The 20,238-nt window shown below is 45.8% G+C and overlaps 1 protein-coding gene across 1 annotated transcript in view; it reads left to right on the top strand.

Moving 5' to 3' along the window:
* LOC143027803 (gamma-interferon-inducible lysosomal thiol reductase-like) overlaps positions 1 to 20,238 on the top strand; it is a 110,459-nt gene that overhangs the window by 73,607 nt on the left and 16,614 nt on the right. The window contains exons 2-3 of the mRNA XM_076189383.1: positions 18,762 to 18,914; positions 19,872 to 20,042. Coding sequence (XP_076045498.1) covers positions 18,762 to 18,914; positions 19,872 to 20,042 — 324 coding nt within the window. The remainder of the gene's footprint in view (positions 1 to 18,761; positions 18,915 to 19,871; positions 20,043 to 20,238) is intronic.

Raw genomic sequence — 20,238 nt, 5'->3', positions numbered from 1 at the left:
CTATAATGATTATGGTGATGATGATGACGATAATGGTGAGGAGGAGGATGGTGGGGCTTATGATGATGATGACGTTGACGATGATGATGACGTTGATGACGATGATGATGACGTTGATGACGATGATGACGGTGATGACGACGACATTGATGATGATGATGATGATCAAAGGGAAATTGTCCTACTCTGATCGAGGCGATGGGGATGATTTACCTGCTTGTCCTGATTGGAAACCAGTGACCAATCCGAGGCGTGGATTTATCGTCCATTGTCATTAGAATATTGAAATAGAATATTTTATCATTTGTAGAAAAATGCTTGAATGGTTTCTTTGTTAATATATCTCTGTTTATACAAAGTATACTATATATTTTCTTGTCGGCAAACGAAGTTGAAGATTACGATTATTCTTTCTTGTTTATTTTAGTGCGATTATTCTCTATAGAACGCACAATTTTCTTGCCTTGTTCGTCCCCGTATTGAAGGTGTCGAGAGCCAGTCAGCCACGCAAGTGGCTGACAAGTTTAACTTGTACGGCAAGTAAGTGTTGACATTAGGATAGTTTGGAGGCAAATTGACCAACTTTCCGTTGGCCTTGGGCAAGTAGAGGGGTAGCTTACAAGTCTCTAGCACTAGCGGCTACTAAACTAGCCCCTCCCGTGTCAACGAGGCTTTAGAGTCGGGCTTTGTTATGATACACGACACTGGGGGCGCTCGAACTCCCACTACTCCTTGAAGCTTGAACACGGAACCCCTTGTTCGTGTCAGCAAGACTTGAGGCTGAACCTTTGAATCCCTTCCACCCACACCCTCCTCTTCCTCCCCCCCATTCCCCTCCTCTTCCTCCCCCCCCATTCCCCTCCTCTTCCTCCCCCCCCATTCCCCTCCTCTTCCTCCCCCCCATTCCCCTCCTCTTCCTCCCCCCATTCCCCTCCTCTTCCTCCCCCCCATTCCCCTCCTCTTCCTCCCCCCATTCCCCTCCTCTTCCTCCCCCCATTCCCCTCCTCTTCCTCCCCCCATTCCCCTCCCCTCCCTCCCCCCCATTCCCCTCCCCTCCCTCCCCCATTCCCTTCCCCTCCCTCCCCCATTCCCCTCCCTCCCCCATTCCCCTCCCCTCCCTCCCCCATTGCCCTCTCCTCCCCCCTCCCCAATTCCCCTCCCCTCCCCCATTCCCCTCCCCTCCCCCATTCCCCTCCCCTCCCCAGTCCCCTCCCCTCCCTCCCCTCCCCTCCCTCCCCTCATTCCCCTTTCCTCCCTCCCCTCATTCCCCTCCCCATTCCCCTCCCCTCCCTTCCTCATTCCCCTCCCCTTTCCCCCTTCACCCCCTTTCCCCCTTCACCCTCTTTCCCCCCTTCACCCTCCTTTCCCCCTTCCCCCTTCACCCTCCCCCTTCCCCCTTCACCCTCCCCCTTTACCCTTCCCATACCTCCTCCCCTCTCACCTCACTCCCTTCCCCCTCCCTCCACTCCCTTCTCCCTCCCTCCACTCCATTCCCCCTCCACTCCACTCCCTTCTCCCTCCCTCCACACCCTTCCCCCCTCCTCAACCCCCATTCCCCTCTTTCCCTTCCCCCTTCCTCTTCCCCCCTTCCCTCTCCCCATACCCGCTTCCCCTTTCCCATACCCCCTTCCTCCTCCCCACCTCACTTCACTCCCTTCCCCCCACACCTCCTCCCCACCTCACTTCACTCCCTTCCCCCCACACCTCCTCCCCCCCCCTTCCCCCTCCCCGTGACCTTCCTCCCCCCCCCCTTCAAGAGAGCCTTTATACGCTTAAAAACGTGGTCTGGCATGTCGCAGGGATAGATTTGTTTGTACTTCATGAAAGCCTGTGACTGTGGACCTATGAAGATGAGGTCTAGAATGGCATAACAGGATTAGATTTATATGGACTTAAAGAACGCCTATGACTCTGGACCTAGTGGAAGATGTGGGGGATGCCTGACCCCTTTCCCTTTGTTAAGTGGATTTATTCTAGGCATTTTTTTTTTTTACACCTAGGGTACAGAATAACCCATTCGTTGTACCTGTTGTCTCGTGCAGGGTACCCGCGGTCCCCAGATATCCGCTCACGATCACTCGTTCAGCCCCTAAAATGGACCCTACACCATCAATATCATTGTGTCTTATTCCGTATTGAACAATGTTATTGACGGTGTAGGGATGGTATTGAAGAGGCACATGTATTTTGCCTCTACATTTGATGTCTTCAATGTATTGTTATTCTTCAATACCATCGCTACACCGTCAATATTATTGTACGATAAGGAATATTGCGCAATAATAGTAACCCTGTAGGCTCCGGCTGGCGATTCAGTGAAGATACATACACCTACCAAAGGCTTTTCCCCCTACATGGGGGGTAGCCAAAAAGAAAAAGGCATAGAAACCACTCCCACCCATTCCATTTCCTATATATTCCACTCCCCTCCAGCCTCCTCCCTCCCTCTTATCTTGGCACCTCCTGGATGACGGGTCATCCCTGCATCCTGTCCACTGCCCTGTTTATAACTGGAGGAGATGCAACCAGACCGAAGATGGCTAACCTCTGTAACTTTGAGGGTTATATTCGGCTCAAGGGGGCTTTCCTGACTGAATAAAATCGCCTGGCGGCAGCTAGGATGAACACTTAGGTCTAGTGATTGATTCTGTTTAGCGTCCCAAACTACCCCATGTCAGGAAGTTAGGACGGTGACCCTTACAGAGGATTTTGTAGCGTGGAATTATGAACCATGCCCCTAGTCCACCTCGCTGGCGGCAGGGTTCGAACTGCCGTTACTGCGACCTCCGCTCTATATATATATATATATATATATATATATATATATGTATATATATGTGTATATATATATGTATATATATGTATATATATATATATATATATATATATATATATATATATGCCCATTCCTCTGAAGAAGCATAGAGTGAAACCGGTCAGGAATAAACTAAAAAACTCGGAACTAGACCCGTGACTTCTTTCTCCACCTTCATCAACTTGTCACAATGTCTCAGCATATATAGATATAGATATACATATATATATATATATATATATATATATATATATATATACAAATTTTATACATATACATATATATATAATATATATATATATTGTCCTGGCGGCCGGGCGTGGCAGACAACATTGCAAGTACGATTAGGCCTAGGCTGCTGCTTCAGGAAGTGTTTATGCATCCCCCTCTTTCCCTCTCTCTCTCTCTCTCTCTCTCTCTCTCTCCCTTCCTTCCTCCCTCCCTCCCTTGTCCCCCTTCTCCCTCCTCCTCCTCCTTCCACCTCCTCCTTCCACCTCCTTTCACCTCCTCCCACCACCTCTTTCCACCTCCTCCTCCTCCCACCACCTCTTTCCACCTCCTCCTCCTCTCACCTTCCCCTCCCCTCATTCTCCCACCTTCTCCTCCCCTCCCCCTCCTCCTTCCACTTTCTCCCTCCTCCTCCCACCTCCTGTCTCCACTTTCCCCTCACATCTCTTCCCACCACCTCTATCCACCTCCTCCTCCCACCCCATCCTCCCACCCCCGCCCACCCCCTCCTCCCACCTTCTCCTCCCCTCCTCCTCCCACTTTCCCCTCCCCTCCCCCTCCTCCCACCGTCCCCTCCCCTCCCCCTCCTCCCGCCTGCTCCCCTCCCCTCCCCTCCCACCTGCTCCCCTCCTCCCTTCCTCCTCCCACCTTCTCCCTTCATTCTCCCACCTCCTCCCACCTCCTACCTTCTCCCACCTCCTCCTCCCACCTCCTCCTCCCCCCACCTCCTACCTTCTCCCACCTCCTCCTCCCGTCTCCTCCTTCCGCCTCCTCCTCCCAGCTCCTCCCACCTCCTTCCACCTCCTCGTCCCACCTCCTCCCACCTCCTCCCACGTACTCCTTCCACCTCCTCTCCCCACCTTCCCCTCCCATCTCCCACCTCCTCCTACCACCACCTCCTCCCACATTCTCCTCTCACCCTCCCCTCCCCTCATTCTCCCACTTCTTCCCCCACCTCCCAACCCCTCCCACCTCCTCCTTCCGTCTTCTCCTTCCACCTCCTCCTTCTACCTCCTCCTTCTACCTCCTCGTCCCACCTCCTCCCACGTACTCCTTCCACCTCCTCTCCCCACCTTCCCCTCCCATCTTCCATCTCCCACCACCACCTCATCCTCCCACCACCACCTCATCCTCCCACCTTCTCCTCCCACCTACCTCCTCCTCCTCCTCCTCCTCCTCCTCCTCGCGCCTTCTCCCCACACCTCCCACCTCCCACCAACTCCTTCCACCTCCTTCCACCATCGTCACTCCCTCATCCCACCTTCATTCCTTCCTCCCACCTCCTTCACTCCCACTTCCTCCTTCACTTCCTCTTCTCCCTCCTTTCTTCAGTCCTCGCCCTGCTTCCCAGTCTGTCTACCTGTCTGTCTGTCTGTCCCCCTGTCTACGTATCACCTGCCCCCCCTGTCTGTCTGTCTGTCTGCCTTGCCCTACTTCCCAGTCTGTCTCCCTATCTACGAACCACCTGCCTGTCTGTCTGTCCGTCTGTGTCTGTCTGTCCGTCTGTCTCGCCTTCACCTTCCTGCCGAGGTCGTCTTCTTCCGAGGCGACCGACCTTTGTGGTGCTCATTAACGACCCTTTGTCTTGCTGCATCATCCCCCCTTCCCCTCCCCCTCTCCCCCTTCCCCCCCCCTCATCGCACAACCTGCCCCTTGAAGAGACCCCTCCCTACCCCTGTTAAGGGGATTGGGTTCTAGACATGGGATTGGATAATTCTTAATGGTATTAGATCCTTTTTAATGGGGTTTTGATCCCTCTGAATTGGGTTGGATTCCTTTTAAAGGAACCGAATCCTTTAAAAACAATTCAACCACCTTAAGAGGGATACAGTCTCATTAAGAGGAATCCAACTTCGTTAGAAAAGATCTAAACCCCGGAAGGGAGACACCATCTCCACTAGGACCTAGAGCTGTGTCGTCCTCCCTCCACTGTTGCTGTACCTTCCCTCCCTCCCTCCCTCCCTCCCTCCCTCCCTCCCTCCCTCCTTCTCCCTCCCTCCCTCCCTCCCTCCCTCTCTTCATCTCTCTTTCTCCCTCCTTCACTCCCTCCCTCCCTCTACTTCCTTCTCCCTCCCTCCCTCCTCCCTCCCTCCCTCCTCCCTCCCTCCCCCTCCTTCTCCCTCCCTCCCTCCCTCCTTCTCCCTCCCTCCCACTCCTCCTCCCTCCCTCCCACTCCTTCCCCCTCCCTCCCACTCCTTCCCCCTCCCTCCTTCCTTTTCCCTCCCTCAACCTCCTTCATTCTCCCTGCCTCCCACCTTTCTTCTCCCTCCCTCCCCCTCCTTCCTTCTCCCTCCCTCCCACCTTTCTTCTCCCTCCCCTCCTTCCCTCTCCCTCCCCTCCTTCCCTCTCCCTCCTTCTCCCTCCCTCCCACCTTCCTTTTTCCTCCCTCCCCCTCCTTCCTTCTCCCTCCCCTCCATCCTTTTCCCTCCCTCCCCTCCTTCCCTTTCCCTCCTTCCCTTTCCCTCCTTCCCTTTCCCTCCTTCCCTTTCCCTCCTTCCCCTCCTTCCCTTTCCCTCCCTCATTTCCTTCCTTCTCCCTCCCTCCTCTCCTTTCTCCTCCTTCCTCTCCTCTCTCCTCCTTCCCCCTCCTTCCTCTTCCTTCCCTCCCTCCTTCCTCTCCTTCCTCCCTCTCTCCTTCCTCCCTCTCTCCTTCCTCCCTCTCTCCTTCCTCCCTCTCTCCTTCCTCCCTCTCTCCTTCCTTTCCTTCTAACTACCTCCCTCATCACCTCCTCCCTCCCTCATCTCCTCCCTTCATCCCTCCCTCCCTCATCCCTCCCTTCCTCCCTCCCTCATCTCCTCCCTTCCTCCCTCCCTCATCTCTTCCCTCATCTCCTTCCTTCCTCCCTCACTTCCTCCCTTCCTCCCTTCCTCCCTCCCTCCCTCCCTCATCTCCTCCCTTCCTCCCTCCCTCACTCCCTCCCTCCCTCATCCCCTCCCTCCCTCCCTCATCCCCTCCCTCCCTCCCTCATCCCCTCCCTCCCTCATCTCCTCCTTCCCTCCCTTCCTCCCTCATCTCCTCCTTCCCTCCCTTCCTCCCTCATCACCTCCTCCCTCCCTCATCTCCTCCCTCCCTCCCTTCCTCCCTCATCTCCTTCCTTCCCTTCTCCTTATGCGGTCCTGCCAAAGGGCATTCCATTTTCTGTGCCCGTCTTGTTGACGTGGAAGAGGAGGACGGTGTGCGAAGGGTGGGGCCGATGACCCGTTCGTTGGTCCGAGGGCGGTACCGCTACGTGGCCCAGACTCTACGTGATGCAATCCTTTAATCCCTCGCTTTTCCTTCTCAACTCTTGGCCCCCGAATCCCTTCTGCACATTCTATTTTCTCCTTTTCGCACGAAGAGTTCCCACCGGCACTGTCGTCTATGTTGGTTTGTGTCGTGTTCCAGGATTGTTTAGTTCCTTGAGTAAGAGAAGATGGATTTGGGTTCTTGGGAGTCCTATAGTCACCCCGCCCGCCTGTAGGTCAGTAACTGTACTCCGGGGTTTATCGTACGTCTGGAACCAACCACAACACGTGGCAATGGCATTGAAGTCTCCCGCGCTGGAAGAAATTCAAAATTTGTTTTGATTTTTTTTTCCTCGTTTTCAAACCAAAACACCCTGCGAATGTCGTTTTTTGTCTTGCTGAAACCTTAACCAAGGACTTTGTGTCATCGTGGTGAATTGACATCACGTCTTGGAGTTTGATGAGGACTTGAAAACTCGCCACGAAGTCGTTTACTTGTCCGACGCAGCCTTGCGCACCTGTGCCGTTGTCTTCGAGCAGTAGCAGCCCTGACCCTGGAGTTGGTGGGCGATGCAGTGCGTGTCCGAGTTTGCGAAGACGGAGTCTACATCTCGAGTACATCGAACGGCCCGGTAACCTTCATTCCAGAACACCGAACTCGCTGATGAAGTTCGTGCTGCTCCGTTGTGTACAGTGGTTAGTTCGTGAATATTGTGAAGAAAACTGAACTGATTATAGTGCACTTAAGGGGTGCCAGACTGATTATAGTGCACTTAAGGGGTGCCAGACTGATTATAATGCACTTATTTAAGGGATCTTTTTAGGTGTAAAGTGCGAACTTGTATAGAAAATAAGTGATTTAATCAAAGATGAAGATGGACGATTCCTTTCCTCCGCCTCTTCGGGAGGCTAGCCAAAAGCGAACTTGTGATAATCCAGCAGGATGCGGTGATGATGATTATGATGACCACAATCAAGCGGATTTTCATAGTGGCCTTTCAAAAGTGATCCACGACAATGACCTTCGAAGGGCACCCCACGACATGTCTGGCCACGTATGCAACACCCTTGGCCACCAGATGTACTGGATAACATTTTGCAGTCATGGACGATCTGCCAGTACCTCGTGGTGGCCGACTTCGGGTCAGACCAGACGTGTGATGACCTCCCTATGGGGAATGGTACTCCTAGTCTGGGTCTTGACGTTGGTGATGATCAATGATGCCCGTGTGTATGGTGGCCATCAGGGACACAGGGAGGCGAGGGCAGCGGTGCAAGTGGACAGTTCTTCGAGAGTAAAGAGGGAGACGGGCGAAGTACTTCAGGGTGTTCCTGACGAAGAGGTCCCCGATGTCAGATGGACCGGAAGACGTCGTGAGGGATTGACGGGGACGTTGGACGAAGAAGGTGCGCAATCCTCGAGGGCAGAGCTCGGTTCCAAATCATCGCAGGAGTCGTTGGCACAGGTGCCTTACCGGGAGATTGCCTCCTTCGTGTTTTTGTATTTAGTTTGATATTATTATTGTTTGACTGGAGTCGGCCTGGGAGCTGGTCTGACCCTGCGGAAGAACGTGTTTATATAACGTAATGGTCATCATAGCCTTTTATCGAATCCCATATCCCATAAATTAAGTATGGTATATAGAATTGGACCGTTTCTCCTTGACTCAAGCCTAAGCGCAAACTATGACGCAGGTGACGCAGCATAGAGCAAAGGAAGACTTCCTATTGCTGAATTGAAGTATAGTTTGAACCTGTCACTCATTTCAAGTGAGAGAGGTCAAACTATATTTCAATCCAGCAACAGGAAGTCTGCCTTTGCTCTGTGCTGTGTCGCCTGCGTCTCGGTTTGCGCTTAGGCTTAAGGGTCGTGAAAGACCGCAGCCCACGAACACTCGAGTAGACTTTCATAGACTTGAAGAAATCGTTTGACTCCATTACCGCAGTGTACGACTTCACTGGTGACTGTTGGTGGTGCCACGGCGGGTATGGCTAACTGGAAAGGGTTTCCGGGAACGGTAAGGGCTCAACCAGGAACGGTGAAGGATCCTTCAGAGGATCCAAGAGGAAGATCTTCCTTCTTGATGATGTGATGAAAGATGATGGTGGTTTTATTGTACGCGTATCTCTTTTTTTCTTTTTCTCCTTCTCCCTCCCCTCCCCCTCCTTCCTCTCATCCTCACCTACCCCTCCTTCCTCTTCCTTGTCCCTGCTTCCCTCCCTCCTCCCCGTCTCTCTACTCTTCCTCCTCCCCCTCCCCCTCCTTCCTTCCCCTCCCCCTCCTTCCTCTCCCTTGTCCCTGCTTCCCTTCCTCCTCCTCCTCCTCCCCCCGGCTCTCTCCTCTTCCACCCCCCTCCTTCCCCACCCCCTCCTTCATCTTCCCTGCTTCCCTTCCTCCTCCCCTCCCCCTCCTTCCTCTTCCTCGTCTCTGCTTCCCTTCCTCCTCCTCCCCGCCTCTCTCCTCTTCCTCCCCATCCCTCCTTCCCCACCCCCCTCCTTCCTCTTCCTTCTCCCCGCTTCCCTTCCTCCTCCTCCTTCTCCTCCCCGCCTCTCTCCTCTTCCCCCTCCTCCTCCTCCTCCCCGCCTCTCTCCTCTTCCCCCTCCCTCTCCCTCCTTCCCCACCCCCTCCTTCCTCTTCCATGTCCCTGCTTCCCTTCCCCCTCCTCCTCCTCGCCTCTCTCCTCTTCCTCCTTCCCCAACCCCTCCTTCCTCTTCCTTGTCCCTGCTTCCCTTCCCCCCCTCCTCCTCCTCCTCCTCCCCCTCCCCGCCTCTCTCCTCTTCCTCCTCCCCCTCCTTCCTTTTCCTTCCCCCTGCTTCCCTTCCCCCTCATCCTCCTCATCCTCCTCCTCCCCCCGCCTCTCCTTCCTCCTCCCCCTCCCTCCTTCCCCCCCTCCTTCACCCCTCCTTCCTCTTCCTTGTCCCTGCTTCCCTCCTTCCTCCTTGTCAAAAGGGTTCAAATACGTATAGACTCGGGATAATTGAGAAGCGAGAGAAACACATCAACAGCACTGTGATGGCTTTATTTGGATTAACACAGACAACTATCCTAACTGAACCATAACTCTTAGAGGAAAGTAATTCTAAAATACTTTCCTGCTCTTCTGGAGTGAGGCTTAAGTGTCCGCCCAACAGCTCGTCGCTATGATGTCCTGCTCGGGTCAAGCGCTGAGTCCTCCAGTCGGGCGCTTAAGTGCCCGCGTAGTCCGTCCCGGAGAGCGGCCCGTCGTTTAATGTCCTCAAATTCCTCCGTGCCCACCCTCTGTAGATCTGGGAGGAGGAGAACCGAAGAGGAGGGTCGAACTGCGCATGCGCGGGCAGCAGTGACAACGATTTGTTCGGTCTAGTTGGCGGCCCTGGGAACCTCTGACCTGGGGTCAGGCCACGTCCCCTCTTTCCAAAGCCCGGCTCGGCCCACGTGGTACAGCCTCGTGTGGACGACATGCGCGGGTAGCTTCGTGTGGACGACGTGACACGTACGTGACACTCCTCCTCCTCCCAGCCTCTCTCCGCTTCTTCCCCCCTCCCTCCTTCCCCTCCTCCCTCCTTCCCCTCCTCCCTCCTTCCTCTTCCTTGTCTTTGCTTCCCTTTCTCGTCCTCCTCCCTCCTTCTCCCCCTCCCTCCTCCTTCTCCCCCTCCCTCCTCCTCCCCCTCCCTCCTCCTCCCCCTCCCTCCTCCTTCTCCCCCTCCCTCCTCCTTCTCCCCCTCCCTCCTCCTTCTCCCCCTCCCTCCTCCTTCTCCCCCTCCCTCCTCCTCTCTCCTCTCTCCTCCCTCTTCCCCCCTCCCTCCTCCTTCTCCTCCTCTCTCCTCCCTCTTCCCCCTCCCTCCTCCCTCTTCCCCCCTCCCTCCTCCCTCTTCCCTCCTCCCTCTTCCCTCTTCCCCGTCCCCCTCTCTCTTCAGGTAAAGAGAATGCCGATCACGTGACTTCTGTACTGTACGATGACCTTTCGCCCTCGCTCATTTGAGATTCTTTGTGTGCCATTGAACGCATGCCGAGCCAAATATAACCATTATTGTTTAAATGTTTAATATAATTTGAATTTGTTGAATGAATTGAATCAATTCAATTAGTTATTTTGAATATCAAGGATTTTCATCAATACTGAACCATCGGTTTGACGCCGGTAAAAGCACTAATACGTATGTGGCTAGTGTATTGTAAATATAATTGTAACAATATTGACAATGTTTTTTCTGCAAAAGTATTGTAGAAATTTCTAGGTTGCAAGTAGTTTCTCTCTCTCTCTCTCTCTCTCTCTCTCTCTCTCTCTCTCTCTCTCTCTCTCTCTCTCTCTCTCTCTCAAATGCTTCAAACCGGTGTATGGTGTCGGTTGGCTTGATGCTAGTTAGTCAAGGCCTAGTAAAGCCGGTTGCCCAACTGCCGGTAGGGGTAATTGACCAACTAAACGGTTGGCCATATACCGGTAGTGATAGTTGACCAACTAGCCGGTTGGCCAATTGCCGGTTGTAACATTTGGCCAAATAGCCGGTTGGCCAACTATGGCGCTGGCAGTTGACCAACTGTTGATTGTAACACTTGACCAACTACCGTTTGAATGTAGCTATTGAAAGACGCTGTGTCGCGCTGGTTTCCATCTCTCTCTCGAGTCAAAGGCTCGTTTCACATGACTTTTCGCCGTGCGCCGTACACGACACGACGTCGTGTTCACAACTAACCATGGGTGTTTGGGGACTCTTTCACGCGTGGTCGTGACTGTGACGTGTGAAAACGTCTTCGGTTAATTGAAACAACGACGTCGTGCCGTGCACGGCGAAAAGTCGATGATAAGTATGAAACGAACCTTACGGGTGACAACTGTGTCCTGGCAGTCGCAACACTTTGGGTTAAGGTGGTTGCGTTGCTTTGGTCGTAGTCTCGTAATTATGGCGATCATGAACGTGGTGGTTATTTTTAAAAGAAAAGGAGATGAGTAACTACAGCGGGCAGACGGTTAAATTAACGGTTATGGTCAGATTGTTCCTTCTCAGCCCTAGACAAAGAATTCTATTGATAATAATAATAATAATATCAATAATAATAATAATTGCAGTCTCGTTAGCCTCAAAGTCAGCTAGTGCGTTTAGGCTGATAGAAAAGAACATTGGAAGTTAGTCAATGTCGATAAAGTTGGGGCGACTCCTTTATAGTTCGGTGTTATATACACGTTGCGTTTTTATTTTCGTTATTAAGTTCTAAGTTACCTTTGTTGTTTATCATTATTATATTTGCTATTTGTTCTTTTTTGACGATTGGGTATTATTCCTAGTTTGAAATAGTTCTCTGATGTGCCTGTATGCTTCAGTCAAGTGTAAAGAGAAGAAAATGTCGATATTATATTGTGGAGAAAGATGACGTCAGAGAAATGTTATGCAACGATTTTTCAGTTTATGATCCTTTTAAAAATCGTGTTTTATGTTTGTGCGAATTTATTTGTTCATTATACTTCTCAGTGACGAGCCTTGAAATGCGTCGCGTTTTTGCATATGCAGGTTTTACCAATGATTTCCGGTTATCCAAAAAGTAAATTATTTGTTTTTACTGGGATTCGTGCGCGTGGAGGTTTGGTAACGATTGTGACGTCATGTTGGAATCATAGCGGATCGTTGAAATGTGCACTGAAGCCTGAAGATTCGGTAAAAGACATGACTAAAAGTACTCGTTTTCACATTTACATGTCTAAAGAATATTAATGAGTTTTCTAAATATATGCACAAATTCCTGTAATAGCTTAGATAATGCCTGAACCCCTAAGTGAATATGATAATATAAGTAGAAGCGACAAAGCTTGTCGACTGTGTTTCCTCTCCTCTACATTGTAATTGGATAAATGCCGTTAGGTACATGTAAATGCACTCCCTAATTGAATGATGGTATATCTTGTCAGCTAATGTGAATATGTTATCTGTGTTATCTTTGCCTCGTAGAGGATAATATTCACTTATCGATAACTGATGTAATCTGAAATCTGTGTACGAAATGTCATGGCTGTCACAACTACAAAGGATTACGAAGGCGGAGCATGCCGACAGGAGACCTTTTGGTCCATATCTAGGTCGGATGCGAAAAAAAATCCTAGTAATAATAAATTAATAATTAAAAACTATGATAATGTAAATAACAAATAAAATACATAAATAAATGCATAAGTATAGTTAAGTAATAAACAAACAGGTAAATAGTAAATAATAATAAATTGACATATAACTAATAATAAATGAGAATGAAACAGACAAATGATAACAAAACAAAATTACAATTTGAAAATTACAATTTGTAATAAAGATAAGTGTTTATATACATACGTACACACACACACACACACACACACACACACACACACACACACACACACACACACACACACACACACACACACACACACACACACACACACACAAAGGAAGTGAAAAAAGTGGGATCTGAAAAAGACCTGGGAGTAATTGTCGCAAATGATTTGTCGCCTGATAAACAAACAAAATTGGCGGAGAATCCTACACCTTGCTAAGATCAATAAAGGTGGCTTTTACCTATTTAGCCGAAGAAATGGTTTAGAAAATAATAGTCACACTAATAAGGCCTAGACTGGAGTATACTGCGACACTGTGGTCACCCAGTACCAAAAAGAATATAAAGAAAATCGAAATAATCCAGAGAGCAACCACGAAAATGGCCTCAGCACTTCCAAACCAGTCATATGAGGAGACTGGCTAAATTGAAATTACCTATTTTGGAACAAAGAAGAGAAAGAGGCGACCTACTGACCATCTACAGAATCATGAAAGGCACGGAAATCGTTGATAGAGATGACTTACTAAATTGGGACAAGAGGACACTGAAAAAAATAAAAAAGAATAGTTATAGTAGAGACCTGTAAAAAAATCCAGTGGACATCTGGAACAAACGGGACAAAACAATAGTGTGTGTGCAAAAACCATACACGAATTTAAGAGCAAACTAGACACTGCTAGATACCAAAACGCGACATCACGAGCATAGCTCCCCTTCCCGTAAGATACAACTAGGTAAATACACACACACACTATGGTACACTACGAGCATAGCTCCCCTTCCCGTAAGATACAGGTACAACTAGGTAAATACACACACACACACACAACGGAACATCACGAGCATAGCTCCCCTTCCCGTAAGATACTAGGTACACGCGCGCACACACACACACACACACACACTTTCAACGAACGGACGGCTTGACGAACGCTCTGAAGAAAAGTGCAGATTGAGGATACCAACGCAAAGAGAAGTGCCTTTTTGTATTTGCAGGGGGGGGGGAATTGCTCGTGAGGTAGTGGGAAAGTAAGGAAAGAGGAGAGGGGGAGGGATTACTGGGGAAATGGAAGATAATGAGGATGTGGAGGACTTGGCCCAGGCAGACGGGCGGAAGATCAACATGAAACGACCACCGGATGACGAAATGGCAAATAAAAATGTAAAGATTAGAAGTATAGAGAGGAGAAATACAGTAGAAAGTGACGAGAATATGTTCCAGGGATTTAAAGAGGGTGGGGGGGACACAACCCCCCCCAGACTGATAAGACTAGAAGAGAGAGTTGATAAGGTGATCGAGGACTTGGAACGTAAGTTAGGTAATGTAGGCTCCATTCTACAAAGAATTGAAAGATTGGAACAACTAGAGAAGGCTAACAGAAACTTAACTGAAGAAGTAGAGGACCTAAAAAGACAGTTAGGAAATGTAAAGGAGGAGAATGAGAAATTGAAGAAGAATAGTAATGAAAACAGTGAGAAAATAGCTACAGAAGCTAAAAATTGGAGAATAACTCAAGAAGGGAATAAGGTTTCATTCACTGACATAGTCAAACAGCAATTGAAAGAACATAATGAAGACTCAGTTATTAAAGTGATGAGACAGAAGGAGAATATAGTAAGAGAATTAGCTGACAAAAAGAAATGTATAATTATATTAGGAATGGAAGAGAAACATAACCCAGATAGAACCGCAAGAATCAAGGAGGAAAATGAAAGGGTAAGCAGTTTATTAAAATTAGTCCAGGAAGATGAACCAGAAATTATAAAGGAAATTGAGGAAAAATTCAGACTCGGAAAATATAGTACAGATAAGACCAGACCAATTAAGATTAAATTCAGGTCACAAACAACGGCAGAGAAAATTCTATCCAAGACAGGGAAACTAGCAACAAATGATCAATATAAAAAGGTATGGATAAAAAGAGAAATGAATAAGGAGGAAAGAGAGGCAGAAAAGCAGAAAAGAATTGAAGCTAAGGCAAAAAACGAGGAAAGAACGGAGTCAGAGAAAGAGAGATTCTATTGGAGAGTAGTGAACATGAAAATAAAGCAGTTCGACATACTAAAGAAAAACATATGGGAAACAGAGAACACAATGGAAGTGGCAGAAAACTAAGAGTGTCTTACACAAATATAGATGGATTGATAACAGGATTGAATGAACTGAATGATTATTTGAAAGAAAAAGAACCGGACATAATGGGAATTGTAGAAACAAAATTAAAAGGCCCACTACCACCCAACAGTGTAGGACATGATACATACAATTATTGGATTAGAAACAGAGAGGAAAAACAAGGGGGTGGAGTTATGTTCCTGACAAAGAAGGATATAAACGTGAAAGGTGTCATATATGGAAAGAATACAGTAGAGATGATTATGATAGAAGTGGAAGACCGAGATAAGAAGAGCAGAAAATTTGTGATCAACTATGTGCCTCCGAAAACAGCCTCATGGGAGGAGAATGAACATAAAAGTATGTTAGAGGACACAAAGATAGCATTAACTAAAATAATGGAAGACGGAGGAAGAATAGTTATGATGGGCGACTTTAATTGCAAAGAAATCTGCTGGGAAGAAATGACAGTAAAGAGTGGTGATGACTCATGGGGAAATGCTCTACTTGAGATGATTACTGACCATTCAATGACACAATGGATACAAGAGAACACTAGGTATAGAAATGAAGAAGAACCATCGAGGCTAGACTTAATAATTACATCTGAACCTAGAATAGTGGACAAGATTGAATATAAAACACCAATAGGTAAAAGTGACCACATATTGATTGAACTGGAACTTAATGAAGAAAAATATATGAAAAGAAATGAACAATATAGAAAAGGAAGAATGATGTATGAAAAAACAAACTTTGATAAAATAAGAGAATTCTTCCAACAAGAAAACTGGGAAGAAATATACAAAGAAGAAACATCAGTGGAAGAGAAATGGAATATTTTGACAAAAATTTACAAAGAAGGAGTGGAAAAGTATGTCCCAAGACAAAAACAAGAAAAAGAATATGTAAAATGCTGGTACAACAAAAGTTGTAGGGAGTTAAAAGACAAAAGAGACAAAGCCTGGACCGGATGGAAAAAAGACAGAAGACCTGAAAAATGGAAAATATATACTGGTTATAGAAATGAATATGTACAAAAGTGCAGAGAGGAAAAAAGAAAATATGAAAAAGATGTTATAGAAAAGTGTAAAGATCAACCAAAACTATTCTACAGATTTGTAAACAATAAACTGAAAAACAAACAAGACTTGGAGAAATTAAGACAAGGGGGAGTTGAATACACTGAGGAAATGGAAATGGCAGAAATTATGAACAAACATTTTAAATCAGTGTTTACAAGGGAAAATATACAACCTGAAGAGATTGAGTGGAAGGAAAAAGTCCCCCCTATGGAAGAAATAGAAGTAACGAAGAATGAAATATTGACACACTTGGGTAATTTTGATGTCAGAAAATCGCATGGGCCAGATGAAATAGCAAACTGGATTCTGAAAGAATGTAGGAATGAACTGGCAGACAAAATACATAGCATAATAAGCAGTTCCTTAAAAGAAGGAAAAGTTCCAGAAGATTGGAAAAAAGCAAATATAGTACCTATATATAAAGGAGGAAATAAAGAAGAACCTACCAACTATAGACCAGTCTCTCTAACAAGTACAATAGCAAAAATATGTGAAAGAATTATCAAAAGTAGATGGGTAAAATACTTGGAAAAAAACAACGTACTAAATCCAAGGCAATTTGGATTCAGACAAGGACGATCATGCGTCACCAATTTAATATGTTTCTATTCAAGGCTAATAGATATAATACAAGAAAGAGATGGATGGGCTGATTGTGCATTTCTAGACCTAAAAAAAGCTTTTGACAAAGTACCACATAAGAAGTTGCTTAAGAAATTAGAATATGAAGGAGGAATACAAGGTAAATTGCTAAATTGGATGGAAGACTTTTTGCAAGAAAGAAAAATGCGAGTAGTGATAAGAGATCAGCACTCAAAATGGAATGAAGTAATAAGCGGTGTCCCGCAGGGAACAGTTCTGGCCCCAATAATGTTTGCTATATATATTAATGATATGGATGAAGGAATTGAAAGCTATATGAGCTTCTTTGCAGATGATGCAAAATTACTGAAAAGAGTGAAAACTGAAGAAGATTGTGAATCACTACAGAGAGATCTAAATAAAGTACAAGAATGGAGTAGGAAGTGGGAGATGGAGTTCAATACAAAAAAGTGTAGTATAATGGAATTTGGAAAAAGCAAAAACAGAATAACAGGATCATATAATTTAGGAGAAGAAGGAATAAAAAGAGTAGAAAATGAGAGGGACCTGGGAGTCATTGTTATGAATAATATGTCACCTGAGAAACATATAAATAAGATTTTTGGAGAAACTTATAATTTAATAAGAACAATCAAAGTGGCATTTACATACCTGGATGAAGAAATGGTGAGGAAAATCCTAGTCACCCTGATAAGACCAAGATTGGAATATGCAGCAACGATATGGTCACCAAGTACAAAAAAATGTATAAAAAAACTTGAAAGAATACAAAGAGCAATTACTAAACTGGCACCAACACTCTCAAAACTATCATATGAAGAGAGACTACAAAAACTTAAACTACAGACACTAGAGCAAAGAAGAGAGAGAGGAGATTTGATAGCTATTTACAGAATCATGAAAGGCATAGAAATTACTGATAGAGAGAATCTGATAAAATGGGATGACAGAAATACAAGAGGACACGGAAAGAAAATAAAAAAAGACAACTATAGAAGAGATTTGAAAAAGAACAGCTTTCCTCACAGAGCAATAGACAGTTGGAACAAGTTAGATGAGAAAGTGGTGTGTGCAAAAACAATACATGAATTTAAAAATAGTTTAGATAAAATGAGATATGAAGACGGGACCTCACGAGCATAGCTCCCCTTCCCGTAAAATACAACTAGGTAAATACAACTAGGTAAATACACAAAAGAAGTGAAGAAAGTGGAATCTGAAAAAGACCTGGGAGTAATTATCTCAAATGACTCGTCGCCTGATAAACAAACAAAATTGGCGGAGAATCCTACACCTTGCTAAGATCAATAAAGGTGGCTTTTACCTATTTAGCCGAAGAAATGGTTTAGAAAATAATAGTCACACTAATAAGGCCTAGACTGGAGTATACTGTAACAATATGGTCACCCAGTACCAAAAAGAATATAAAGAAAATCGAAATAATCCAGAGAGCAACCACGAAAATGGCCTCAGCACTTCCAAACCAGTCATATGAGGAGACTGGCTAAATTGAAATTACCTATTTTGGAACAAAGAAGAGAAAGAGGCGACCTACTGACCATCTACAGAATCATGAAAGGCACGGAAATCGTTGATAGAGATGACTTACTAAATTGTGACAAGAGGACACTGAAAAAAATAAAAAAGAATAGTTATAGTAGAGACCTGTAAAAAAATCCAGTGGACATCTGGAACAAACGGGACAAAACAATAGTGTGTGTGCAAAAACCATACACGAATTTAAGAGCAAACTAGACACTGCTAGATACCAAAACGCGACATCACGAGCATAGCTCCCCTTCCCGTAAGATACAACTAGGTAAATACACACACACACTATGGTACACTACGAGCATAGCTCCCCTTCCCGTAAGATACAGGTACAACTAGGTAAATACACACACACACACAACGGAACATCACGAGCATAGCTCCCCTTCCCGTAAGATACTAGGTACACGCGCACACACACACACACACACACACACACACACACACACACACACACACACACACACACACACACACACCTGCCCAGGGACGAAATTATTTCGGTATCGCTACGCTTCGGGTCGTTACTCTGACTCTCGTGGGCGGGGAGTTGGGTGTATGTGTGTGTGAAAGGTCATAGCATTACCCATAGATCGGTCATATGAGCTCTGAGCTCTCTCCCGGGAGGGAAATAGCTGTCGATCACGAGTCCATACACACACACACACACGCACGCACGCACGAGTGGAATTTCATTACATGCTGAAGGCCATTGAAAGATTTATTTATCTCAGACTGAAATACTCGTATGCAGCTATGGTGTGGTCACCACACTTAAGAAATATTGTTATTGTTGGGCATGTTGAGGGAAAATCATAATATTATAGTGACTTAATACAAATTTTCTCCTCAGGAAGTCCCAGTGCAAACGCTTGTTAGGGTGGCAGTGTATTATGAAGCGCTCTGCCCAGATAGTCGTCACTACATCATCCGCCAACTGGCTCCAGCATTTGCAAAATTAAGCGACATCATGAAGTTCGAACTCGTGCCCTATGGCAAAGCTAGGGTAAGTCTCTTCATTCTGTTTGTGTACATTATCAATATGTTCCAGATGTATTTTGTTTATTATTAATAATAGTATTAATAGTGGTATTACTGTAGAAGTTACTTTGCTCCTATGACCTCTTAAAACACTTTAATACCTAATCCAGTGGTTCTCGCTATGACAAGAATTTAGAGAGGCAGACGGTGTTCAATGCCTGCTGTTACAGATTATGCATTTATGTATTATGTAAGGAATCTGAATATAGAAAAAAGAATCCATCACTCTCTCCTGGCAGAGGATAATTATGATTGTCAACTTTGTGATAAAGCCAAAAGTTTCCTTCATCAGCATTTTTTTTATCGTTATTATTATTTTTATTTATATATCTTATTAATTTATTTAATTATTTTATTTTTCATTGTTTATTTTTATTGTTTTATATATATATATATATATATATATATATATATATATATATATATATATTAAAGATGAAGGGGAGCCATACAAATGTTGAGAATTTATGAAAATGGGAATAGAATGAAAAAAAGTTGAGAACCACAGCCCCAATCAAATGAATTTCTTCGTCTCTGCTCTGTATATTTCTGGAGTGTGGTGGGGAAGAATCAACATTAGGTTTCATGGGGCATTTTTCTAGAATTGATATTTATAACTTCAGTTTACAGAAGCTCAGAGACCATTTCTTGTATTTGTCGTTAAAAACTACAGCGATTCACTGCCTGTGTTTCAGAGAAAATTTATGTTGCATGAAAGTTTTTCCCACAGATTTTTTTTGTATGCCTTAATGGTTGATTTTCTGTTTTAGGATATTTATTTTGTCATCTAAAAACTACAAAGATTCACAGCCTATATTTCAGAGAAAATCAATGTTGCATGAAAGATTTTCCCATATGTTTTTTGTATTTCATGATGGTAAATCTTGTGTATTAAACTAATGACATTTGTTTTGATACCCAGACCAAAGAAAAGGATGGCAAGATTACATTCTCCTGTCAACATGGTCAGAAGGAATGTGAGGCTAACAGGGTGCATGCCTGTGTCACCAAACATGTCAAGGATGAGACCACTCAGTTGAATATCGTTGCCTGCATGATTAAAGAGAATGATAAACCAAATATAGGAAAGGAGGTAAGAAATATTTTGTAAAAACAAGGTTTTCTGACAAAGATGGACAGACATGACTAAAGAAAAGTTAAACAGTCAAAGGCAGGGATAATAATTATGACCATTTCCATTATTATAATTATCATTATTATTATTCTGACAGCATAAAGGGATTTCTCCCCATCTTCTCTATTTTCCACATGAGGGAACTGAGATGGAT

The sequence above is a fragment of the Oratosquilla oratoria genome, chromosome 8 (genome assembly GCF_046742065.1).
Source record: "Oratosquilla oratoria isolate Oo_2021 chromosome 8, ASM4674206v1, whole genome shotgun sequence".
In the NCBI taxonomy this organism is placed as follows: Eukaryota; Metazoa; Arthropoda; class Malacostraca; order Stomatopoda; family Squillidae; genus Oratosquilla; species Oratosquilla oratoria.
This window is presented reverse-complemented; position numbering and strand designations above follow the sequence as displayed.